Source organism: Pipistrellus kuhlii, unplaced genomic scaffold (assembly GCF_014108245.1).
Source record: "Pipistrellus kuhlii isolate mPipKuh1 unplaced genomic scaffold, mPipKuh1.p scaffold_m20_p_2, whole genome shotgun sequence".
Classification (NCBI taxonomy): domain Eukaryota; kingdom Metazoa; phylum Chordata; class Mammalia; order Chiroptera; family Vespertilionidae; genus Pipistrellus; species Pipistrellus kuhlii.
This window is the reverse complement of record NW_023425515.1, coordinates 56,765,932-56,793,784: the sequence shown is the minus strand read 5'-3', so window position 1 is coordinate 56,793,784 and position 27,853 is coordinate 56,765,932. Positions and strand designations below refer to the sequence as shown.

The 27,853-nt window shown below is 38.0% G+C and overlaps 1 protein-coding gene across 3 annotated transcripts in view; it reads right to left on the bottom strand.

Annotated features, from left to right (window-relative positions):
* The window catches only part of LOC118724837 (limbic system associated membrane protein), a 625,625-nt gene that overhangs the window by 210,155 nt on the left and 387,617 nt on the right, over positions 1-27,853 (bottom strand). For all 3 annotated transcript variants that reach the window (XM_036448497.2, XM_036448498.2, XM_036448500.2), the window contains exon 3: positions 26,402-26,527. In XM_036448497.2, the coding sequence (XP_036304390.1) occupies positions 26,402-26,527 (126 nt within the window). The remainder of the gene's footprint in view (positions 1-26,401; positions 26,528-27,853) is intronic.

The following is a 27,853-nucleotide window of genomic DNA, read 5'->3' as shown; positions in this document are numbered from 1 at the left end:
AATTTTATATCTCTCCTACATACCACATAGGATTTTATTCTTATTATTTTAAGTCAATGTTTATAAAACACAGAGATTTATGAGACAAGGTTATAAACAAAGATGTAAACCTGAGCTCAGCTCTGCTATAAAATCCAACACACCCTTTGACAGGCTTAAAAATGTTAGGAAAAATTCATCTTTTTTGTTTTTTTATTCCAACTGCTGTACTACCTATGGGCATGTTTTCTTATGATGTGTAGTGTATCTAGAAGATATAAGGAATTTAGCATTCCATAAAGGAATTAATTCCTCTAAATTTCTGACTATATTACACAGGTTCAATAATCTCATTAACATGTAATGATTATGTAAACTACTCTTTTAAAAATTGTTAATAACTTGTCTCTTGAAAGTTTTCTAAGTCATGACACTTTATGATAATTTGATCTTTTTATTTTCTTGATTATTTTTCCTGTGTTCTTAAAGAAACAAACTTTAATTATAGAGATGAATATATATGTTCTTCCTTTTGCCTTGAAAATTGTGACACTTCTGCAATGGTGGTATGTAAAAAAAAATTTAATGTAAAAAATGAGGCAAAATGTAAAATAATCATATTTCTCCTCTCCCCCTTTTCTTATTGGCATGAAATATTTTATTGCAAAAAAAGTTAATCAAGATGTGAATGTTGATTTGTCTCAACAAAGGCAACTTACACATGAAAAGAATGGTTGGTGTGGATGGGTTCTAGAAGTGCATTCTCTTAGACACAATGCAGAGAGTTTTTTCCAAAGTTGAGCTATGCTTTAAAAATCTAAACATTTATAATTCAAATCCTAGGGTTTATGTAAGGTGGAAGTTGGGACAAATGAACTTTGGTTGTCCCTCCACACCCCTGCCATCCCCACCCTTTGTACCTCTGTGATTTGAGTCTGGCCTTTGGAAATGACCAGTGGCAACTTAACACTACAGCAGTGACTAAAGCAATCAGGAGAGTGACTTTTTAGAGGTCAAAGTGACATCAGATTCCCAGAACTCCTGCTCTTCATGGTGGCATATTCAGAAAAAAAGCAGGGAAAAAGGGAGGAATCAGGATGGAATTATCTGAGTTTACTGTCTGGGGATTTGTGAGGAGTGAGTCTAATGACGAGAAAAGATGATCTCACTCACTATAGGCAAGAGAAGAGATCTAGTCATGATCAAAACAGTCACTACTATCCAAAATACAACTTTATTTGATAACTCAACTTGGGAAGTGGGTCATATTAGTTATAAAATGTCAGAATTCTGTGATTTTTTCCAAAGGCTTACTTTCTTTTCATATATTTCTTTTTTTAGTTCTTGTTTGTAACTGATGTGTTTTGCTGTTGGCTAATCATTAGCATGGTCACATTTAACTGCTGAAAAGCAGCTTTATTTCAACAAAGAATAAGTGATCCCTATATACTGGTAGTAGAAAGTATTGAGATTTATATGGATAAGAGAAAACACCTCAATGTAGTCATTAAGACTGAATTTTGCTGTTGAAGTATTAAACAAGACTTTAAAATATAATTTGAACAGAGGTGACCCCCCCACACACACACTTCCTTTAGCTTAAATCTGTAGTCCCAAAGGGAATTAGTCAACCTTGGCTATTAAATCTTTGCAAATTAGGTGATATCACTGAGTAGAGCTACTAGAGAAAATCATTCCCTCATCCCTCTATGAAAAAGATATATCAAGTGTGATGCAGATTTAAGTGAGAATGTAGATGGCTATGCATTATACAATGTTCATAAAAGTTTATAGAAAGCATTCCTAGTGACTTTCCCTGCATACCTCTATCGTTTTTCTTGTTGGTTTAAGCTTGTCAACTTTTCTCATATATAATTCATTAGAAGGCTTTTCCATACATTCTTTTAAAAATAAGGAAAATAGCCTGTGTGAAGCCACCATTACTTCTGTCGATAGCTAGATAATTAAAGGTGCACATGATCAATAGCTTGTCTCTTCCAGAGCTTATTATCTCTTAATCTAAAAGTTCTCATTCATGGTGGAGGCCAGTGCTGATCCCAGACAAGGGGACCCTTATTTCTTTCATTTAATTTAGTACCTTTCTCTCCACAGCATTCAGAACCTAGCTGACTGACTGGCACATGATAAAGGCTACTCATCAAATATTTGTTGACGATAATGATAATTATTTCATATTGCAGACCATTAGAGACTTCTCCAATTAAGAAATACCAAATTACTTAATTATTAGTTTTATGTTATTGTTGTTAGTGAATTAAAAGAACTACATACATTCCAGAGAATGTTCAGAAGGTAGTTAGCTTTATGAAGAGATTCAGACTATTTTTCCAATCATCTATTTAATGACCAATGTTGTATTAGGTTTATGGTGGTAAGAAGAATATCATAAAGTAGTAAGATATTTATTGTAGTTCCCTTGACCTTACATATTACTAATAAGGCAAGGCAGAAGAATCATTCAATGTAAACCTGAGAAAATCAATAAACTTTACAATTGATCACCAATTACTTATTCTCAAGATCTAATTTTCCCATAAAATGAATTAGCATTTATTAGCATCTAGTTGGAAACCTGTATATTACACATTTTTTCCAGGAAGCATCGATAATTTGTCTCTGGGGACAGAGAAAGCTTAGTTTGAGACATAATCAGAATTCTAGACTGAATAAATATCTGGGTTCCACTGACTATAATTTACCATATAATCAACTAAAGGAACACAGCAGAATATAATAAAATTTAAGCAAAGAATGTGTCAGAACCTATTTTTGTTAGCAACATAGAATATGTGAACTGGGTTATGGTAAAATGGTTACATAACTGACTAAAAACTTTTCCCAAAAATTAATTAAAGGACTGATGTCAATTTGAGAGACCTAGAAAAGAACAAGATAATAAAAATTTACTGATTATAACCACTTAAACTGATTAAAACAGCTAAAACACAGAGTAACAGTAATAATAATGATCAAACGTTGACTTTACTGCATATTAGAAATAATTTGTTGATAGAATAATCTCTAAGAGTGAGTATACTTCTGAACTGACTTATGCAGATGATTCCCCATCATCTTTTATTTCAAGGGAGGTATTCAGGAAATGCTTTGTTTAGGTTTTTGTAACAAGAATTTCAAGATCATTGCCTATTATAATACCTCAGCAATAAAACAAACCTACTAAGATATTATATAACGGGATAAATATAAAGTCTTTCTCTCACATTAAAAACACAATTTTAAATTCAAGCTAAGATATAGATTGCTCATTAGGCTTGTGTGTTAAATCACTCATAAGCTTTTTGGTTGACTGTGATTTCACAGTCACTGGTAAAACTATGGGCAAAAATGCCCTACCCATTTTTAAAAGTCCTCATAAAACTCATTATCTTGAGGTTAAATCCATATTGTTTTAGCTTCTCCTTTATTACAATTTTCTCAAGAAATTTCCTCTCTGGCACTCTTCAACTTTCAAGGGAAATAAACCAGGTCTATTCAACTTTAAGGTAAAACACATTGGGTTTCTGGTCAGAGTCATGCTCTGGATCTTCCTCCCCATCTCCCACCCACAGAAATAAAACTAAAGACAGGATTCCTGGTCTTTTCCCAGTAGTATGGAAAGAAAGTGGGTCTGCTAGCAAAATTTATGTGCAGGCTGGGGGACATAATTTATGTTCAAAGCCTCATATGAATCATAGGAGTCAGTGAGTTGTTATGGAGGTCAGGAGAACTCATCCTCCACAGTGTGTAGAGTGTAGATTCCTGGACCCCAAACCTTAGAGATTGTATTGTGTTAAATCGATAGAGGGGTTTAGAATTCTATATTTAAAAAATAAATAGATTTTGTTGTGTGTTCATTCAATTGTTAATTAATTCAATAGAGTTTTGAGTAATAAATATGTCCTGTACATCATCTAGGATACAGGAGTATCCCCAATGATCCAGCACTGAATAAGATAAACAAAATGAAGACCATCATGGGACTTATATTCTTATAAATAAGCATATAATAAACTTTCAAACAATGACAGTGGGGCAAGAATATAAAATAGTACAATGGTAGAATGTAGCAGAGTGTATGCTATTTGAGCTAAGGTGATTGGGAACAGCTTTCCTTAGGATTAGGAACAGCTTTCAGTAGTATTTGAATTAAGGCTTCATTTATGAAAAGTGTGTGTGTGTGTGTGTGTGTGTGTGTGTGTGTGTGTGTGTGTGCCTAAGTCACAGGATGTAAAGCAACTGCAAAGGCCGTAGGGTTGGAAGAAGCTTGGTGATCTTGAATAATAGAAGGAGGTCCTTGTAGCTAGAGGAGGGTTTCTTAACAGTAGAACCATTAATATTTCAGGCTAAATAAATTTTTATTCTGTATGACACTCTTGTGCACTGTAGGATTTTAATAGTATCCCTAACCTCTGCCCACCAGCTAGTTATATTCACCTAGTTGTGACAACCAAAAATGTCTCCAGCCATTGTCAAATATCTCTTGGGGGATAAAAAAAATAACCCTAATTGAGAACTACTAAGGTAAAGCTAGCGGGTGACGGAGAATGGTAGGAGATTGGAGTGGCCAAGTAAAGTGGCTAAATCACAAAGGGCCATAATAATCCCTGGTCTATTCCAAGAGACTCTGGAAGTAACTGGAGGATTTTAATTGGGGTCAGGGGACTGATAATGTCTGGTTTATATTTCTAAAAGGGCACTGTGCTGACTGGGTGGAGAATACAGAAGGTAGAAAAGGGAAACTAGGACTATAGAAGTAGTTCAGCAGATATGATAGGATTGAAATAATGGTTAGCAGCAAAGATGGTGAGAAGACCTTGGATTCAGACAGTGTATATTATAAGGAGCCCTGGCAAGACTTTGGGTGGTCAGTAAATCAGACTTGGAAAAACAATGTTCTTGACCCTTGTTACTCAAATGGGAGCCATGGACCAGCTACATGGTTTTCACCTGTGAGTGTAGATGTATCATTCATTCATGGCCCTACCCAAGACATGCCTAACATAAGGCGATTGGTCATTGCTGCGTGTGTAAACACTTGAGAAACTAGCTCTAGGCTAGATTATAATTTTATTCATAAATAAAAAGATATGGTTCAAGAAAATGAGTGGTCTGTCAAGGTCACAAAGAGAGTCAAGGGCAATTAGAACTGGAACCCAATTCTCCAGTCTCCCTGCCTGATTCCAGCCTGCTTGGTGGAATAAAATGTCTCTCTTGTAGGAGAGTCTTTCATTAACCAGAAACTTAAAGTTTGTCTCTTAATTCTCATAGGACAAAGAAAAGCCACTCTTAAAAAAATATATAAGATTGAAATTCCTCCAGGGAAGAACGCAAGACCTATGATATCAATTTAAAGGAAAAAAACAAAACAAAACGTTTAAAAACCAATTACCAAACTGTGTTGCTGCTGTTCACGGGGCTGGCATCTTTTCCCTGCTCAGAGTGTTAACACTGCAAATACAAAACAAATCCCTTGAAAAGTGATGCCAGGACTGGGGTGTGGGCAGTGACAGGGAGGCTTTGAGATCAGCCTCTGCTCAGGGAGCTGTTTGGCTGTATATTCAGTGACAAGAATATTCCGGATGGCAAGCAGCAGGATTTGCAACTTGAACCACGTTTCTTTTCCCTTCATGTAAAGAGAGATTTTTGGAAAACTGAACATCAGTCTGTGTTCCTCTTGTCTTCCTCATCCTTCTCTCTGACTAGCCAGACTTGCCGCTTTCTCATCCCCCTGGGAAATGGACCATTTGTCAAATTCTCTTCTGCTCAAAACGTAAAGCACAAAAAAGCTACTGTCCTTTTTGGCAGCTCCTGCCGAGCTAATATGCTGTGCTTATCCCAATATGTGGGCCCCATCATATCATAAATTAGAGAGCCTGCTTTGCAGAATGAGCTGAAGGGGAAAGAAGGGTGAGAAAAATAGTGACTCGAATCCTCAAGGCTGCCTTTTATTTGACAAGAAGCTGATCTCCAGCTCTGTGCCTTGGGAGTGTGAAGGCAGCCCTGCCTCATTCAAGCCTGGAAGTGATTTGGTGAAACCTCTTCTGCCAAGGGGGAGGAGGGGTTCTGATTTCCTGGAGTTAGTGGGTTTATAAAGGACAGATAAACCAGCCACCCAATGAGCACAGTGGTTGGTGGCAGGGAGACGGCCATGGACTCCCATGGGAAGGAAGATAAAGTCGAGAGCCTTTTAGGGCTGCATGTGAAGCCGCTCCTCTCTGCAGGGGACTGGCCCCTGAAGCACACAGCTTCTGTCATTGCACAGCTGTCACCTGCCCTTAGCATGTTCCTGATGGGGGCTTGTGGAGTTCCCCATGCTTCTCCCCAGCAACTGAAGCTGGGCAATGATGCAGGTGTGTGTGTGTATGTGTGTGTGTGTGTGTGCGTGTGTGTGTGTGTGAGAATGAAGGATGAAAGACTTACACAGTACAGATGGAAAAGAACAGGAGTTGAGCCAGCTTTTCTATTTGCCATTAATGATTTTGGGTAAGTAATTGTATGCCACTACACTTCATTTCCACCCTCTACCAATGGAGAACAGCAGCAACCTATGCTTTATAGACGCCTTAGTAAGTGTCAGGCCACATGCGAGAGCACATTGTAGGTACCACCTCACTTAATCTTCACAATGACCTGATGAGACAGGTGAGGAAACTGAGGTATGAAGAAGTTAAGTAAATTTCTTCCACAGCCCCCAGGTGGGGTGGTAGTGGAGCCAGGATTCCACCCCCTGCTGTGCAATCAGGAGGCCCTTCCCCCTGTGATTGGGAGGTCAACTGAGCACCGGGGGGAAGCACAGTGGGTGCTGAGTGCTGTACCAATGTTAGCTACTGCTACTTGAGGAATTCAACATTAACGTATTTATTCATGCTGCACAGATGGTCCTATTCTACAAAGTACAATTAGTTATAATGTGGAGAAGGGGAGTGAGAAAAGTAGCTATGGGTTCTTTCTTCAAGTAACTTACATTTTATCAAGTATTGGGGGAAATGTAATGTATCTGTATAGTAGGTTCATAACACCAGATATCTGGGACATCCCCCATGCTCACCAAATGAGGCTAAAACCAAACCACTGGTTAACTAGCAGAGGTCACTGTCGTTTCTAGCAGAGATCATTGACAGTGAGGTCTGGTATTAGCATCTTTTTTGTATCAGCATTTTAAATGTTGTACTTAACAGTAGCCATGAGATTTCATTTTTTTTTTTCTCATTCTATCACTTTGTAGGAAATTTCAAGGCAAATACTTGAAATGAGTAAATTTTAACTCTGAAACATTTATGCAGCATCCCAAAAGTTGTAATCTAATAGATGTAATCTAGACACTATATCATAATAAATTATGTCAATGTTACTACTAGTGGGAGTTTCTGTACTCCAACAGTACAGTGTAATTGATATTTACACAAATTATATCGAAGTAGTACAAATTCCTGAAGTACTTGGGAGAGAGAGAGAGAGAGAGAGAGAGAGAGAGAGAGAGAGAGAGAGAGAGAGAGAGAGAGAGAGACAGAGAGAGAGAGAGAGAGAGAGAGAGAGAGAGACAGAGAGAGAGAGAATGTTTCCTTCAGTGTGTTTTTATATTATATTTCCATCACAGTACAGTTCTTTGAATATTAATCATCAATAATAAAAATATGTGATGAAATCACTGATCAGACCACCTTAGTTCCCCATTATGCCCAAACAAGTCATTTCAGACCAGAATATGTTTAGTATCTATTTCCCCACCAAAAAAAAAAACCAAAAAAAAAAAACTCAAGCCGATTTTACATAACTGATTATCTGGCTATGTCATTCCTTACATTCACTTCCTGTTACTGCTATAACAAATTGCCAAAATCTAGTGGCTTACAACAAGCCATTAGAGTTCTAGGGTGAGAAGACCCAAATGGTCTCATGGGACTTAAAATCAAAGTGCCAGCAGAGTGGTGTTCCTTCTGGAGGTTTAATGCCTTGCTCAACTTCTAAACGCTGCCTGTAGACCTTGTTGTCCCCTCCTCTATATTTACGTTACACCACTTCCCCCTTACCGATAACTCATTCATCATAATAGTCTTCTCTGTCTTTTCTCTTCAGCTTCAAAGTTTTGGAAGTAATAGCCTCTTTCCATATATTATGGGTTGGGTGATTTTGAAATGAAAATTCCTAAAGTTCATAATATTGAAGGAAGCAAGTTCCTACAGAACCTCCACTAATATTTGACTAAGGAGTCACATTTAGCAACACAGGAGGAAAGCTGGAAATGGCCCACTGGCATGTATGCCCCAAAGAAGAGAGCTGCTTAGATTTCTGTTTCCTGAAGCTTTGACTTAAACATTAGAACAACTCGGAGCTCGAGCTTACAAGGAAGAAAGAAAATGATGGAGAATATTTTCCTGGTGCCAGACAGTGGAGAGCACAAGAGGAGGTTTAGAAAAAGAAATGAGGAGGCAGAAAGCCAGGCTGAAAGAAAGTTTGAATGCCATGTGACAGGCCTTTTGAATGTGCAGGTTTGGCTGCCTGCCCAGCTGCACCATGTATCCTACATCCCTCTGTGCCTTGAAAGAGGAACAGGAAAGCATCCTTTGGAGAAAAAAAACATCTCAGTGCACCCAGAGAATAAGGTTGTGGAGACACTAGCCAAGGGTCAGGGGAGGTTACAGCTGTGTGGACAAAATGTTCAGACAGGAAGAAAGTCTACAAAGGTTGTGCCAGACTCATCTTTTGTTTTCCAGCCATAGATAAACGTCCTCTCTGCTAACCTTTTGCCGAAACTCACTTTGGCTGCTTGCCTCAGAGTTATGTTGGATATTTCTTTTTAATCTGAAATTTTAGTGTTTCATAAGCCCTATCATTTGCAAAACCATTAGGCTTTAAATAGGACACCTAACACATCTATTATAGGCAACGTTTGAAGGAACAAGATCCATCATTTCTCTGTGTTCAAGCCCAGTTAAGACACATAAAAACTCCCTTTCAGCAAAGCACCAGGGCAAAGGAAATATGAAAAAGTATCATTGTTAGCTGTTATTTATTTTGTTTTGCTTTTGTGTATTTTTTGTTTTGTTTTTCTGTATGGGCATGATCACTTGCGGATTGGTGCTTTACACATAGACAACACCTTTTCTCATAGAAATTTTAATAGAACAACAGCAACAACAATTATGTTTATTGAGAGCTTAACAGGTCAGGTACTGTGGGAAGAGTCTCATGAACATTATCTCATTGATTCCCACAACAATAATAAGAAAGTCATATAATTGCCCCATTTTGTAGGTCATTATATGGCTGAACAAAGTCATTTTGCCATAGTCATAGTTAGCAAATCATATCTAAAATTCAAATCTAGGTTAGCCTATTTCCTAATTTTAGCCTCTCGGCAACAATGCTTATTTGGTCTGTGTTTTTTTTTTTTTTTTTCTTCTTCTTCTTCTATAAAGATATTTGTCTGTATAGGTAAATTCAGAGAATTATGAAATATATAAAATTTCTTCCCAGATTACTTAATAGGTAATAAAGGCAAGATTTAATTACATTTGATTTGAATATGATAATACTTGGAGCTTCCCAAGTTTGCCTTTCAAAAGTCATTTGGGTTGCTCTACTCAAATTTCATTGCTTTCTCTTTATTTTTTTCTCTGTAAAACAGATTGGAGTGTGTTGAATAGTGCCCCCCCCCCCCTAAAAAAATAATAATAGCCGAGACCAGTTTGGCTCAGTGGATAGAGCGTCGGCCTGCGGACTAAAGGATCCTGGGTTTAATTCCGGTCAAGGGCATGTACCTTGGTTTTGGGTGCATCCCCAGTGAGAGATGTGCAAGAGGCAGCTAATCGATGATTCTCTTTCATCGATGTTTCTAACTCTCTATCCCTCTCACTTCCTCTCTGTAAAAAATCAACAAAATATATACTTTTTAAAAATAATAATAATAATAATAATAATAATAAGTCCAAATCCTAACCCCAGAACCAGTGAATGTGACTTTATTTGGGAAAAGGATCTTTTCAGAGTATTTACTAGTAACTTAAGGATCTGGAGATGAGATCACCCTCTATTTAGAGTGAAGCCTAAACCCAATGACTGGTAACTTGTTAAGATAAAGAAAATAGAGATTTGAAACACTCAGAGAGACACAGAAGAAGGCCATGTGAGGATCCAAGCAGAGACTGGGGTTACACAGTCTCAGATCAAGAAACAGCTGGAGCCACCAGAAGCTGGAAGAGGCAAGAAAGGATCCTACCCTAAAGCCTTTGGAGGGATGGGATGTGACCCTGCTGAGACCTTAGTTTTGCACCTCTGGCTTCCAGAACAGTGAGAAAATAAATGTGTGCTGTTTGAAGCCACTGTGCTTATGGTCGTTTGCTGAGGCTTATTACAATAAGGAAGAAAACTAATACATAGATGTATTTTGATGTCACATATTCTAAGAAAGGTTGGCAAACATTACTAAAAAGAACTGTGTGACTTGTGACTACTACTGGGTCTCAGGAATGCACTGTTGTACCTTAGTTTCTTATGGAAACAGACTGAGATTTACTAGGTACATGTCAATACAGATACTATAGAATCTTTATATTGTTTTTTGTATGTTTAATTGGTTTCTTTTGAAAGGCCAACAAGGAGATACATTTGTACAGAATCTCTATTAATACCTGGCAGATTCTGCTGTCTCTAGTTAAAACCAGAAATAGACCTGGGCAATGGTCAAAACCCAGTTCTTAATTCAGAAGCGATTTCCTACTGCTTGCTCTGCCCCTGAGTCTGAATGTGCTCTCCATGGAGGAAACATCAGGCATGGAAATTAATTCTGAAAATTCATGTAATTGTTCATCGATGATTGGCTAGTAGCTCTTATAAAAATTGGCAATTACAAATGCCAAATGCCTTGGACATAACTGGCATGAAATAGGTATTCTGTCATCAACAACAGTTCTTGATGCTAGTGAATTTGTTACTAGTGACGGCAGTAGTAGTAGTAGTGATCATAATGTACAAGTGTGGAGAAAGACATGAATAATAATTTTTGTTGTCTAAGTCTGATAGAACTCTCTCATGTAAGATAGAAGCCCCAAAGAAAGGCCACCAGCTCCTTATCTTGATATTTCAGTGGATACTAAGATCTATTTGAACCCTAAAGGATACCACCTTAAGTAGCTAAGATAAAAAAAGAAAAAAAAGATGAAACAACTCTTGGCCTAGCTCCATTTAGGACTGCAAGCATTATGGGGTGCTTAAAGGCTGTCCATGGTAGCAGCCTTTATTTCTCCTCCAGTCAATCACCCACCCTTATGCAGCACGATGCAATGAGTTTATGGGTTCTTGCTGCGGCCAGACACTTCCTTGGCAGAACCACAAGGAAAAGACCTTTCCACTCTTAAAGGCTCAGCAACATTGCACAATAGCTTCAGCAGAGGCTCGGATGCACTCTGACACCCAGCAGCTGAGTCAGCCCGCTGTGGAGACCTCAGAGTACTAAAATGTTCCCGGGGAATTATCTCCTCCAGCAACTATCAGTAACAGAACTTTCAAGGGCAGACAGTTACAGCTACTCACACATATATCAAACCAATTATTCCTTTTGCCTGGACTAACAGAATGGGACATGCTTTGGATCTCCTACTGGTCATTATGGAGAAGATGCCTGATGTTTCCTCCATGGAGAGCACATTCAGACTCAGGGGCAGAGCAAGCAGTAGAATGGCAATGCTGCTCCCATTTGGCCTCTGGACTATGGCTGACCTTTAAAGAGGATTTAACTGCAGGATGTACCCAATCCTAAAGAAATGTGAGAATAGAGCTATTGCAGGTCTGTGACCCAGGAACTCAGAAGAAGACCTATGAGCTGGGAGTCTTGAGACCAGATATTATAGGCTATGGACTGAATTGTGACCCCCCAATCCCAAAATGCATATGCTCCAGCTCTAACCCTCAATGTGCTGATATGTGGAGATAGGACTTTGGGAAGTAATTAGATTTAGGCGAGGTCATGAGTAGGTAGGACTCATGGTAGGACTAGTGCCTTGCAAGGAGAAAGCCCAGCGAGTTTGCTTGCTCCCCATCTCTGCATGCACACAAAAAGCGTCTTGGTGAGCACACAGTAAGATAAAGCCAGGAAGAAAGCCCTCACCAGAACCTGGCCATGCCACATCCATGTAATGGACGTCTAGCATGCAGAGTTGTGAGAAAATAAATGCATGTTGTTTAAGCCCCCAGTCCATGGTAGTTTGATAGGGCAGCCCAAACTGGCCATGATACTATGGTGACAGTTTTTTAAAAAGTGGGGTTTTTGTCTTGTTTGTTTTTTTTTGTTTTTGCTTTAAGAAGTCTTTTGCTCTTAATTCAGATGAAGAAAGGAATATCACAAAGGAAGGCCCAGATCCAAAATAAATTCTTTTGTCTAAGTACATGGTTTATTTTATTTATTTTTTTATTTTATTGATTATGGTATCACATAATTGTCCTCATCCCCCCTTTCCCATCCCAAACCCCTCCTCACATATGCCCCCTTCCCCCATGGGCTTATTTAATTATTATTAAATATGCAGGCTTATAGAAGTCATTACAAGTGCTGCCAGCAGAGTTACCACAATTAATTATTTGCTAAAATATAAAAGTGTCTACCCATCCTTTCTTCAGGGAACAAGGTGAATCCGTCTGCATTCTCCCGGATGGCTCCTAACCTGAGCTGTCCAAATCCCAGAGGTATCCAGAGAACTGCCCACCTTTGTGTCCATAGAAACTGACCATAACCTACAGGCATCCAAATCCTCAGTGACACACGTTATATTCCGAATGACTTCCCTTTAAAGGTGAAATTCTGGAGTTTATATTTTGTTGCAATTTGAAGCAACTTTGCCATGCTTCATTTAGTTACTTTTGGAGTGGTAGGAATTTTCCAAGATGCAAAATATCTCCTGGATTGCCACATAAAAGCTAACTTTCAGTAACATTTTCCTGTCCACTTTTCAAATCCCTCACTCCCTGAGCTGGCTCTGTCTTTCCACAACCAGAATAGCATAAAGCCTCAGTGACCAGGCCAAAAAAGAAAAGAAAAAAGAAAGAAAAAAAGACTGATATCATTCAGAGACTGACATTTCCGTTTTTATTACTAGAATACCTTGAAGAATTAGATGTGATTTGCATTGATATTTGCCAAGTGAATTATTAAAGTTTTATCTTTCTTTTTTCGTCCATTCACCAGATTTTAACATGTTAGTCAATGCAGACACATTGAAGAGTCATCTAACTTCATATTTCTTCTGGGCTTCCCGAATTGTTAACCAACTTGAGAAAAACACCTGATTTAATTCATAAAATGAAGACAGGTGATGACACATAAAAGAAATGGCAAGGCAGTTTCTGCAAAGTATCATGCTTCTCACAAATGTTTGAGTGACATGGGGCCATTTAATAAGCATGTCTTTTGTGGGCAGTGTGACCCCAGTTGAGTTACCTATTGAGGTTTCTCCATTTTCATAGAATTAATTGCAACCTCATATTCCTTTTCAAGTCTACTGGGAGACTTGAAAAGGAATATGTCTAGAGAAGAATAAAGATTTCAGAAATGTTTGCACATTTTAAGTGATATGTTAGCTTCCAACATTATTAGACTGTAGATGGAAAAAGACAAAGTGGAAATTTCTGTGCAGTTGTTACTTCTAAACCTCTTCATTTAAAGTGACAGAAAGTCTAACCATAGAAATGTGATAGTGCATATATATATCAAATTATTTTAACTCTCTCTCTCTCTCTCTCTCTCTCTCTCTCTCTCTCTCTCTCTCTCTCTCCTCTTTCTCTCTCTCAGGCATAAAAAATTTTCCTGTTGATTTATTATTACACAGAAAGAATCTCAAGTGCTCCCATCCTTGTGCTTGGTAAAAATAGCACACAATTCTCTCTCGAAAGCATGTGTTTTCTATACTGCAGGGGTTCTAAGTTTAATGTGCATCAGAATTACCTGAAGGGCTTATTAAACTACAAATCATTCAACCTAGAGTGTCAGATTCAGTCCATCTGATGTGAGGTCTGATAATCTGCATTTCTAACAAGTTCCTCAGTGATGTGAATGTTGCTGGTTTGGGGACCACAACCTGAGAACCACTAGTTTATTACTTATTTGGGTCAAATGGAGTGTTTTAGTCTTGCAGTCAGTCTTTGCTACCATTACCCCAAAAAGATTATTGTAATTTAGGCTTCTATTTTGCATTGCAGAATCTAAGATAATAGTAATAAAAAAAATAGCACCTGAATAATGCTATTCTTATACACATTATCTCACTTAAGGTAACACATGACTCTTGATAGATAAGCAAGTATTACTTTGATATTTTTCCTATGGAAAGTTAAATGACTTATCTGAAAGCTCAAAGAAATTAAATGGTGGAGAACAAACTCGAACCCAGGCTCTATGACTTTAAATTTTCTTTTTTCTTTTTTTTTTTCCTGCAAAGTCACTCTTCCTGTACTCCCTTACATTTGTAGAGAGCTTTACACTTCTCAAACTACTTTCATATTCATTATCTTATTTGATCCTTCTAAGCAGCAGAGTGAAGCAGGCAAGGTACATGTTATTGTCTGTGTTTTAAAGATAAAGCCATTATAAAAGACTCCAGGCTCAGTGCACAAAATTCATGCACTCAGAGTGTGTGTGGGGGTGCTTCCCTCAGCCCAGCCTGCACCCTCTTGCAGTCCAGGAGCCCTTTGGGGATGTCTGACTGACAGCTTAGGTCCAATCCCAGTGGGGAGCAGGCCTAAGCCAGCAGTAGGACATTCTTAGTGCTGCCACAGAGGAGGGAGAGGCTCCTGTCACCACCACCATGGTGCTTGCCAGCATGAGCTTGACTTCTGGCTGAGCAGTGCTCCCCCTGTGGGAGCGCACTGACCACCAGGGGGCAGCTCCTTTATTGAGCATTGAACAGACAACGGGATGACCAGACACTTAGCATACTAAGTTTTATTATAGAGGATGATGATAAAAGTGGCAACTGTCATTCAGCAGTATTTCCTCACACACTAAGCTAAATTTTCATAAATTATTTAGCAACAGCATCTGATGTAGTAGATGAATCATTAGATATATTGCTTTTCTATACATTAGCCATAAATATGGCTTTCCTAAAATATTTAGCAGCAGCCATATTTAATGGCACAGTGTTTTAGTCCCATCCTATTTTTTTTTTTTTTCTGTTTTCTTGGTAGAAATGCATTTCGAGGGAAGAGAAGTGGGGGTGAAGTTTAGGTTAACTAGTTGATAGAAAGTGGGAAAAGTTCTTTAGTTTCTACACTTCAAATAATTAGGAAAACAGCTTTCTCTGCACACAAAGACTCATCATCTCTAGTGTAGGGCTTTTCAAAATTTAAAGTGCATACAAACAATCCCAGGGTTTGATGAAAAGCAGGTTCTGATTCAGTGGGTCTAGAATGGAGCTCAATATTCCGCATCTCTATAAAGTTTGAAGGTTATGCCAGTTCTATTGATCATGGTCCAATCTTGATAGGCAAGGATCAATCTTACTTCTCAAAACCATAATTATCTTTATTATTCTTTGAACCACCTCTGAATCTGTAGGGTGGAATAGAGAAATTCAAATATTTAAAAAATTATAATAATATTTGGTGAATACTGTTTACCTTTTGGGACTTACCTACGTGTTTATCTGTGCTAGACTATTTATACATCCTAGGATCTTCTAAATTACTTTGATCTGAAGATCCAGAATGATGTTTAAAATGTGTTCCATGGAATCATAGCATCAGTATTATGTGGGTGCTATTATTAGAATGGCAAATTTCAGGACCCATCCCAGACCCAGTGAATCAGAATTTGCATTATTTTTATTCTATTAAATATTTTTATTGCTGTTAATATTACAGATATATCCCATTCTCCTGACCCTCGCTACTCCCAGCCCCTACCTGCCCCTCCCCAAGGAAATGAATTGACCAACAAAATAAGAATGAAAGCAGGGAAGCAGGGAACAGACTGACAAACCTCAATGTGGGGTGGGGAGGATGAGAAGAAATAAACCAAAGTACTTAAATCTTATATACTTATATACATAGCTCATGGACACAGGCAAAATAGAATCCCAATTTGCATTTTCACAACATTCCAGATGACTTTCCAGCACAACAGAGTAGAAAATCACTACTTTAAAGCTGCTTTCCCTCCTATGCTTACAGAGTCACCATTCTGCTCACTTGGCTGGTGATTTGACTTATTGGGAGGTTTTACTCCTACAGAGTCTCAGAATTCACTGAAAGAGATGATTAAAGTGTGAGTTGAGCCAGGGAATCTTTTTTATTTATTTATTTTTAATTTGCTTCTAGGTAATTCTGATGATTGGTCAGATTCAGAAATCCAATTGATTATCTAATAGTGGAAATGGCAACTATGCCACAGGTGGCTATACCCAGGAGGACTGGTTTATAGTGAACCACAGGAGGTATTATAAAATGTATGGCTCTGCAATGGAGGCTCCTGTCTTGCAAAGGAGGTTCTTTGACTCAACCTATGAACTGCTCTCTACTACCAAAACCAAGTGGGCATGAACTTCTGGCACCCAATCCCCAACCTCCACTATAGCACTAGTTCATTGCAGTGACAGAGCTAAAAGCTTTGTTGCCACACATTCACAAAACAAAAATTTCCAGATATAAAAATCTGCAGTAAACATTTCACAGAGTGTCTTATTGAAAGAAAATATCCTATATATTTGAAATGTATATTATTCAATAAAACAAAACTATAGTTTTAAAAACACGTTTTTATTGATTTGTATTTGTTTGTGTGGGTTTTTTTTATTGTTGTTGTTGTTTCTTTTGTTTTATATTTTTACTATTCGTGCACAGGTAAGGTCCTTAGGCCTGGTTGGCAATCAGGGCCTATCAGGGCCTTTTGGCTGCTGGCCAGGGCTTTCCTTCATTCTGCACCGCCCCTTGGTGGTCAGAGTAATCATAGTAAGCTATCAAATTATGGGTCTCCTGATCAAACTCCCGAGGGGACACTTTGCATATATATATTGGAGATTTTGGAGAGTAAGGAGAAGGGAGAGAGAGATAAGAAATATCAATGATGAGAGAGAATCATTATCAGCTGCCTTCTGCACCCCATACTGGGGATGGAGCCTGCAACCTGGGCATGTGCCTTAACCGGGAATTGAACCATGACCTCCTGGTTCATAGGTCAATGCTCAATCACTGAGCCATGCCAGCTGGGATGGTTTTGTTTGTTTTTGTTTGTTTGTTTGTTTGTTTGTTTGTTTTTTAGAGAGAGAAAGAGACAGGGAGAGAAAGAGAGAAAGATCAATGTGAAAATAAAACATTGATCGGTTGCCTTCTGTACGCACCCTGACTAGGGACACAACCCACAACCTGGACATATAAACTGACCAGGAATTGAGTGGGTGACCTTTTGGTGCATGGGATGATGCTCAACCAACTGAGCCACAAGAGCCAGGGCAAGCATAGTTTATGATGATTCTGTTCTTATTTTTTTTTTAAATATGTATATTTTATTGATTTTTCACAGAGAGGAAGGGAGAGGGATAGATAGCTAGAAACATCAGTGAAAAACATCTATCAGCTGCCACCTGCACACTCCCTATTGGGTATGTGCCTGCAACCAAGGTACATGCCCTCGACTGGAATTGAACCTGGGACCCTTGAGTCCACAGGCCGGCTCTCTATCCACTGAGCCAAACCGGTTAGGGCATGTAGTCTTTGTTTTCTAAGTTACCCATTTGTTTTCATGATAAGGTAACTGAAAAAGAATTTGTGTTGACTTTATTAGGCTACTTTGAAATCATCTTTGTGGGAAAAGAAAGGTTTCTGACCTAAACTTAATATTTTCACACTCACAAACAATTGCCTATATGCCTGCTATACTGGTAAAGTATATATATTGGTATATTCAGCATTATATATTTATAACCGGTATACAAGTAAGAAACTGAAAAAAAAATTATAGCAAGAGTTTTATTTATTTTTCTTTGGAAAGAAAACAGGAATATTAAAAAGTAGAAGAAAAATAATGTGTGCTAAAAAAAAATTTAAACATTAACAAAAGTAGTATAATTAAACATTGACATCGTGGTTTCACATAAAGATGCTCCTTGGATTCTTAAATGCATATATATTATATTCTTAATATATATTATAATATATATTATAAATATAATATTTTATTCCTGCTTGGGACACTCTTATCTCCCTATTTTCTTGGCCAGGTCCATTCATCCTGGAGGTCTCCGCATAAGTTCCCCTCAGGAAAGCCTTGCTGGCCTTGCAGATTTTACTATATGGACCTGTTTTATGACTTTATCAAATGCTATAATTTTTCTTTATACTATATAAATCTAATCGAAGGGTTACTCATGCAATTATTAGTTTAATGTTGTGCTTTCTCATTGAACTATAAGCTCCATTTGTGCAGAGAGCATGGCTGTCATGCTCTTCATTTTGTCCTTTTACAGAGTGAGCATTCCATAAATATTTCTTGCCCAAAGAACAAATTATGAAATGAGATCAAGGCTAATTTGGATGTAATTCTGTATTGGCAGTTGAGATATTTAAGAAACAATATACAAGTAAGACAATGAAAAGAAAGCAGTAGCAATTTTTTCCTGCTGTTTGTAAAGAAAAATGGAATATTAAAAATAAAAATGCAAGAAATAAATTAAAACAACAAATAGAACAAGTTGCACCTTTATTCTCATTTATATTGTTACCAGGTAGTCAAAAGCCTTTCCCTGCAAAGTGTCTAGGTTAGGTTCTTCCACATTCATCTACTACCAACATTGACACACAGAACCTTCTGGAAGGTCCATATAAGAAAAAAAATCTCAGAGAAAGAATTTCCTAAAACTTAAGTTGTATATCATATACTCTCTGTGTGAAGTGTGAAATCCTGTCTATTCTAGTATGCTAACTAAGAAGAGCAGATGATAGTTACCTATAACATGTACTTCTGGAATTTAAATAAATGAACATATTTTAACATTATATATTTTTTCTAAGCCTTGAAGAGTCTAGGCTGGAAATAATAATAATTGGTTGAGTTAAAAAATTAGAAGTAAGACAGATGGGGTTAAAGCATTAATGGAGTTTAAAAGTACTATCAAGTTTCAAACTTAGAAATGAATTAAGAGGAAATGTCCAGCCAAATGATTAAAACACAACATCCAATGAGAAAATGAGATTTTAGATTCTCCAGAGTCCCCTGGGCTCCTCCCAGCACAATGTTTTCCCATCCATTCCACTAAAATGCAAAATATGTCTTACTTTGTGCAATGCCACATCTGGCTTTTGTCTTGGACAAAGAATTGTATAGCACTGATTAAGTTGTTCTCAGCCTGAATGGTCAATGTGCTTTTTTCTTTCCTTCCTTCCTTCCTTCCTTCCTTCCTTCCTTCCTTCCTTCCTTCCTTCCTTCCTTCCTTCCTTCCTTCCTTCCCCCCTCTCTCCCTCCCTCCCTCCCTCCCTCTTTCTTTCTTTCTTTCTTTCTTTCTTTCTTTCTTTCTTTCTTTCTTTCTTTCTTTCTTTCTTTCTTTCTTTCTTTCTGATATAGAAAGCTACTGAGATTGTAAAATCCTTTATAGAAATGAAATGCATAAAAACTTCCTGTAACCCTGAACAATCTTGACACCACACAAGGCATACTTGAGAAAGAGACTTCCTCTGGAGTGTGAGAAGAAAGATTTAGAAACAAAGTTAAGAGAAGATGAGAGTAGCATGGCTCACAGAAGGGAGATCAAACACTCTATAGAAAATACATGCTACGGTGCAATTGCCCTCTGGGAGTTACAGGATTATGAAAGCCTAACTTAATTAAGGGAGAAAATAGGTCATATTTAACCACCACATACATGGCACATCATTTTGACTATACAGAATAAGAGGAGAGAAAAATGAAGAAATCAGAAATACAGGAAAGACAACCACCAAAAGCATCAATCTCTTTTCCTTCATCTCAGTCAAGCATACATATGTTTTGATTTTATATGTATGAAGGATTCACAATTCTTCTAATATCCTGCTTTAAAACCATTAGCAGTATACTTGAAAGTAATTTCAGGTGTCAAAAGAAAGAGAAATAAAATGGCCCATCCTAAAATTAAAAATATAAAACCTGAATCAAGAGGTAAAAATATTCTTTCACTTATAAAAAATATACCTTGCACTTATTTCCCTTCCTCCCCATCTTATCATCAAATGACAGGTAATCAGGTCCTTGTGAACCCTGCATGGAATCTTCCCCCTTTCAGGGCTCAGAGTCCCTGTGGGGTCGAGCTAATTACAGGTACTTTCCTCTGCCAGCCAGTCACACTCTGTACTGTTGAAGGCACAATTAATAATTGAACAAAGCTAGCTGGACTTTTTTTTTTTTCCTCACAAGGCCACGGGTTGCAGGTAGCTTTGCTGTCACACAGGGAGCACAACCTCTTCTTTGGGTGTCTCCAAGAAAGGCTTTTGCAATATAGGCTGAAAGGATCATCCCATTTTCAAATTTTGAAGAAGAAAAAAGAAAAAGGAAAATAATCCACAAAAATCAAAAATGAAAAAATAAACCCTAGTTTCCTTTATAGGACAGGAAAAAGCAAATTCTCTCTTCTGTCACCGGGAATATGATTATGATCGGATAGATGCTTATTTAGGTTAGATATGAAAGAGATGAAAGTGTGGGCTAAGGAATTAATACCATTGTAAGGGAGAACTGGAGTTTGCCCTTGAGTCTGTGAAAGCAGTGGGAGTTAGTTTTGCATGCGCCAGAATAGAATTTGACCCACAGAGAGGACCTAGATAGAGTATTACAGAAGAATAAAGTTCTTTCCCTTGAGATGTCCTTAGGAACTAAATGGATGATAACTCCAAAGCCTTATAGCATTAAGGATGAGTGCAGAAATCCCCATCCTATGCTCCAAGACATAGGCTTGAACAGGAGGCTGGCTGTAAACTATACTATAAAAGGTCAGATAGAGAACATTTTAGGCTTTGGGGCTAAGCCACCTTTGTTTCAACTATTCAACTCTGCTGTTTTAGGTCAAAGACAGTGATAGACAATATGTAAATGAGTGAGTATGGCTGTGTTTCCTTAAAACTTTATTCATGGGCACTGAAATGTGAATGTCATATATATTTTTTTCATAACAAAAATAGAATTCTTCTTTTGAAATGTTTCCTAACAATTTACAAACCATTCTTAGCTTGCAGGCTGCACAAAAGTGGAGCAGGCAGAATTTGGCCCAGTAAATGTAGTTTGCTGCCTCCTGGTCTGCCTATTGGAAACCACTGTGAATACACCTATTTTTCTAGCTGATTTTTTGGGTTCTCTTACTGTATCTAGATGCTGCCTTTACTGTGGAATATCTGTTCTACCTACAAACTTTGTTGACTTGAAACATCATCTATAACCAGGTTATTCAGAGTTCAAATCACATGTTCATTATCATTAAAAAGTTTACTAGAGCCCAGCCAGTGTGACTCATTGATTGAGCTTTGACTCATAAACCAACAGTTCATGGTTACATTCTGAGTCAGGACTCATGCCCGGGTTGTGGGCTCAATCCCCAGTGGGGGCATGCAGGAGGCAGCTAAGTGATGTTTCTCTCTCATCGATGTTTCTATCTCTCTATCACACTTTCTAAAAAACCAGTTATATATAGAGAGAGAGGAAGGGGGAGGGATAGAGAGCTAGAAACATCAATGAGAGAGAAACATCGACCAGCTGCCTCCTGCACACCCCTCTCTTGGTTGTGCCCACAACCAAGGTACATGCCCTTGACCAAAATCTAACCTGGGACCTTTCAGTCCACAGAGCGATGCTCTATCCACTGAGCCAAATCAGTTTTGGGTGTGTCTGTGTGTGTGTGTGTGTGTATATATATATATATATATATATATATATATATATATATATATATATATATATATTAAAGTTTACCAGTGTTAGCCATGAAGTTCTAAACTCCTAGACCAAACCTTGAAACTCTGACTCTAGCGAACTATTTTTCTGAAAACAAGGAATAGAAAAAGAATATATCTTTAGATTCAGGTCACCAATAGCATTGTTTGCCTGAGAAAAAACATTTAATAGGCAATAGTGCATCTAAAGAAATAAAATAGTTTTATTAATGTTCATTGCTTGATTATAAATTGAATATAATCCATCTTCCTTCTTTCTTCTATTCTTTACAAACTTTTTCCACAGAAATTAAGAGATTATAAAGAATATATTATATATACATTTACCGTATTTTTCGGACCGTAAGACACACTTTTTTCCCCCCAGAAGTGGAGGGAAAAAGTCCCTGCGTCTTATGGTCCAAATATAGCCTACACATATACTTTTAAAAAAAAGTTTTTTTACTTGCCCGGCTCTGTGTGGTCTCTGTGTGCTTGCCCGGCTCTAAAATGGTTCTAAATGCTGCTGTTTACTTTACAGGGTTGATTACATGTGTTTATGACTGTGATGTTGGGTTTTAATGCACATAAAATATTTTAGGACACTATTTGTTTCAGAATCTTTTTTTCTTCATTTCCCTTCTCTAAAAACTGGTGCATCTTATGGTCCGGAGCGTCTTATGGTCCGAAAAATACGGTAAATTAATTATAGAAAGTGAGACAATATTAAAATAATGGTAAGAAAACAAGAAGAAAGCAAGAATTTCATGCCATAAAATTCATATAGTTTGCTTAAAATCCATATTGTTAACTTGTAATTGACATAGGATTTCCTATATTCTTTTATAAATGAGCCATAAATTTGGCTCTACCTTTGGTACTAGTCAATACAATGAAGGATTCACGATCACTTATAAAAACTCACTGGGTTCATTTATAGAAGAACAAACCATTGCTTAGAAAAAGGGCAATAGAAAAATGAAAATAAATAGCAATTTCTTAAAATGTCCTTGAAATGGAAACTATGTAATAAAATTAACTATCTCTCAAAAAGATTACAAAAAAAGCAATAATTTTAGAGGCGATCTTTTATGACACCTTTAAATGGGGACCAATAGTTTTTATAACAAACTAGAGGCCTGGTGCACAAATCCATGCACCAGTAGAGTCCCTCGGCCTGGCCTGCAGGATTGGGCTGAGAGGGGTTCTCTGACATCCCCTGAGGGGTCCAGTATTGCAAGAGGGTGCAGGCCAGCAACCAGGAACCCCACTGGTGCATGATTGGAGCTGGGGAGGAACCATAGGAGGGCTCCAGGGCATGTCTGATCTATCTTGCTTAGTCCTGATTGGTTGGACCCCAGCAGCAAGCTAATATACCAATCAGAGCGTCTGCCCCTGGTGGTTAATGCACATCATAACGAGTGGTTGAACGGCCTTAGCATACTATTAGGTCTAGTAATAATTAATGTCGTTTTGTAACACTTTTTTAAATCTAATTTAAACAATACAACAAAATTTAATCAACAGTATAGTTGCTGTTGTTTTCTACTACTTGTGCCAAATGCTCAGGAAGCATTTTAATCCCTCTGTTGTAAAATTCTTGTGATTTTGATGCAAAAAATTCGGTCAATGCATTTTTGAGGCATTCTTCATTATTAAATTTTTTTCCAAGAAGCAAGTTTTGCAAAGAACGAAACAAATGGTAATCGGAAGGGGCAATATCAGGAGAATATGCAGGTTGAGGGAGAATTTCCCATTCCAACTGGTGCAGTTTTTCAGCAGTGATTCTTGCAGTATGCGGTCGTGCATTATCGTGGTGAAGAATTACGCCCTTCCAATTAATCAGCTCGGGTTCTTTTTCTCTTTAAAGCTTGGGCTAACCTTTCCAATTGGGCACTATACACTGCACTTGTAATGGTTTGGTTAGATGGTAAAAGTTCATAATGAAGAATTCCTTTAAAATTCCACCAAACACACAACATCACTTTTTTCGCATGCAAGTCAGGTTTTGGCATGGGCTGCGGAGCCTCATTTTTGTCCAACCATTGAGGCCGCCTTTTCAAATTAACATACAGCACCCATTGTTCATCTCCGGTAACAATTTGCTCTAAAAACGGCAAACGGTTTTGACGAGAGAGGAGCGAACTGCAAATTGTGACTCTTTGATTACGGTTGTTGTCGGTCAACTCATGAGGAACCCATTTTTCCAAACTTTTGGACTTTGCCAAGTGCACGCAATTGATTGGAAATTGTTTTCTGTGAACATTTTAAAGTTGTCGCAAGCTCTTGGGTAATTTGAGGATTTTGCACCAAAAGAGCTTGAAGAACTTCTCGATCAAAATTGGACACACGGCCTCGACCACTCTTGTCATCTAACAAAAAATTTCCCTCGCAAAATTTCTCAAACCAACGCTGGCATTTTCTGGCGCTAACTGCATCTTGACCAAGAGCACTACAGATGTTTTTTGCAGCCTCACTTGCTTTTCTTCCTAATTGGAACTCGTAAAGCATGCAGTGCCAAATATGCTCTTCATCCGCCATCTTCTTAGCCCTAGTTTTGCAACAAAAACCAAACCAAACACAAACTTTTTCAAGCAAAACTTGTTAATTGCACTTCACACGTTCTGTAGACACCACGTGTTTGAAGGTTATGTCAATACAAGTCAAAGCCAAGCAAGATTTTAAACGAATGTTAAAAAACGACATTAATTATTACGAGACCCGATATTAGCATATTAGCCTTTGATTGGTTGAACCACTGACTGGATGGCTGGACACTTAGCATATTAGGCTTTTAGTATATAGAATTGTCATTCAGTAAAAGCAGTTCTACTTGTGACAGAAAAAGATGGTATAAATTTGGAGGATGACATAATTCTATTCAAGTAGAATGTGCTCTGGTGGTTTAATTTAATGCTGGTCAAAGATGTATGATACCCATAGGTTCATACTTCAAATTACCCTCCATATGTATTTTTTCCCATGTGAGGGTATAAACTGGGTTTGAGAGGAAATGAGCTTGATCTATCAAATAAGTATCTCATTTATTCTTCTTATATATTATAAATAAATGACAAGTTGCATATATTAACAGTGAGGATTGGTACTGAGTAACATTTTTCTCAAGTAAGTGGGAGCAGCCGAAGCCACTTTAGCTCAATGGTAGAGCGTCAGTCTGTGGACTGAAGGGTCCCAGTTTCGATTCCGGGCAAGGGCATGTAGATTGGTTGTGCAAGAGGCAACTGGTCGATGTTTCTCTCTCATCGACGTTTCTAGCTCTCTATCTCTCTCCCTTTCCCTCTGTAAAAAATCAATAAAATATATTTTTAAAAAATGTAGGAGCCTCTACTAAGAATATCTGCTTAAATAAAAGACTGTTCCATAGATTGGTCCACACTTCACTTGATACATTAATTTAAGGGCTAACATAAAATGAAGGCTAATATCCTCACACTACAAAATACAGAGTTGTGTGGGGTTTTTTTAAGACGCTGTAACCAAATACTATCATGGCCTTTTAAAATATCTCATGGTAGCTTTCCTTGTATGTCTAGCTTTGAACAACAATCATGTATGGTGTTTGTTCCAAAATAAAAATTGTTGTCAATTATCTCTAGATATTTTTATAAAGAAACTTTAAGAGAATATCAGGTATAAATCAGTTAAAAGTTGAGAGCTATCTGCTAAAATAAATGATATTTCCACACCTCTTCTATATAAAAAAATTAAACAGCAGGCTCCATTCTACAAAGGCTGTCATTTGCAAAAGTATGATTTTGCACCTAAATAATGTAATTTGTAGAGGAGTATGCATATAGTTAATCCTTAATAATTTGGAAAAATATTTAAATGAAATTCCAAAAGCAGCAGGACCTTAGAACCCAGTTATGGTGAAGATGAAGGAAAAGAGGAGGAGAGAAGGCAGAAAGCATTCCTAGTAAAATAAAATTCTGATTTTTACTGAATTAGTATCAATAGGTGGGTATCCACAATGAGGCCATGCAGCCCAGTCCTTGCCTTATGCCCCATCCACTGAGCCAGGTGCCAGAGACAAGACAATAGAAGTCACAATTTTGTATTTCTCCTGAAAATTTTCTTCACAAGGTGCTACATATTAGGAAACTATAGTTAAAATTAAAGCAAAGTAAACACACACACAAAGTATGTAAATGTAATCCATACAAAACATGTGCCCCAAGACACTCAAGCACCAAACTGTAATACACTTTCAACATAATATGAAGTTATTTAAGACATTTAATGCTCCTATATTTGTTGCCTTGGGGAGTGTTCTATTGAAAATAAAATAAAAAATATATACATCTGTACCATAGTTGTAGACTTTATAGAGATGAACACAATTAGCTAAGACTAGGGAGGACCCTAAATAGCTTCTATGTCACAATTCTAGTAGTGTTATAATAACAAGATACACGTTTGCCTTTCAGATCCACTGGGATCTCAGAAGTGTGGGGATCTCTAAAATAGTGTGTGGCATTTTGGAGCCTGGAGGGTTGCTTACCAGTTGGAGTAAGGTGTCTCCAGGTGATAACAGGTTCAGGACGGCCATTGGCCATGCAGACCAGGGTCACATTGCTGCCCTCATTCACAGTGACATCCGAGGAGATGTTGGAGATCTTTGGTGGAACTGTAAAGACAAAAGCAAATGGAATATGTAACTGTGTCAGTAAAGCAGGTTTGCAGCATTGGTCCATGCTCCTGAAAGTGGCAAATATGAGCTGAGTACTCTTATAACTTTAGACCTCGGAAATTGGGGGTTAAGAAGGCAGGGTGTTTGAGGACCTCCTAGAAACTTAATGAACAAATAAAAAGCATGAGTCTTACTTAAGGTGAGACTCTCTCCACTAAGGCCAAGTGCTATAGGAAATACACAGAGGAGTATAATGAAAATGACTCGGATCTTTTCTGATTAGAATGACTTTTTATTGGCTATTAGAGATTGTAAATATTTACACATATTAAGAATAAATCTTTATTACTGTTACTTATATTTTCTTATATATAAAATGAGTATAATCCAACCTCTATTCAAATGTCAGAAAAAAACGTGTTATTTAATATAACATTTTATAGTTGTGTTATTAAGATATTAGAGGCCCAGTGCATAAAATTCATGCATGGAGGGTGGTTCCTCAGCCTGGCTTGCACCCTTTCCAATCTGGGACCCCTCGGGGGATATGTGACTGGCATTTGGACATCCGTCTCACAATCCAGAATGACTGGCTCTTAACCACTCACCTGCCTGCTTGCCTAGTCATCTCTAACCCCTCTTCCTGCCTGCCTAATTGTTCCTAACCACTCTGCATGCTGGCCTGATCACCCCTACTTTGCCCTCCTACCAGCCTGATCTCCCCTAACCTCTCTGCCTGTCTAATCAGCCCTAACTTCCTCTGCCTGCCTGCTTTATTGTTCCTAACTGCCTTCCCCTACTGGACTGGTCTTGCCCCTAACTTCTCTCTCTTGCCTGCCTGATCACCCCTAACTGACCTCCCCTGCTGGCCTGATCACTACTAACTGCTTCTGTCTTCCTGCCTGATCGCCCCTAAATGCCCCTGCCTCAGCTCCCACCACAATGGCTTTGTCTGAAAGAAGTTGGACATCTGGAAGATAGCTGATTAACCCGGTCTAATTAGTATGGATAAATTATATAGGATATGATTGCTTAAATGGGGGGGGGGGGCCTTTTACAGCAGGAGGAGATGCTCTTGGAAGACAAAAATACATAATCCCTATATCTAGACTGATAGCCAGCCATATGCACTATACTGCCATACTGGTCATTAAATAATTGAATCACTTTCTTTCACTTTAAAACCCCTTCTTAGCCCCCACCTTAGGTTCTGCCTTTGCAGTTCACCCAGATTAGGTTCTGATTGGTCAGTTTCTATGCCAGTCAGCATCAAAAGCTCCACCTCCTAGGCAGCCATTGGATCCTTGCAATTCACCCAATTTG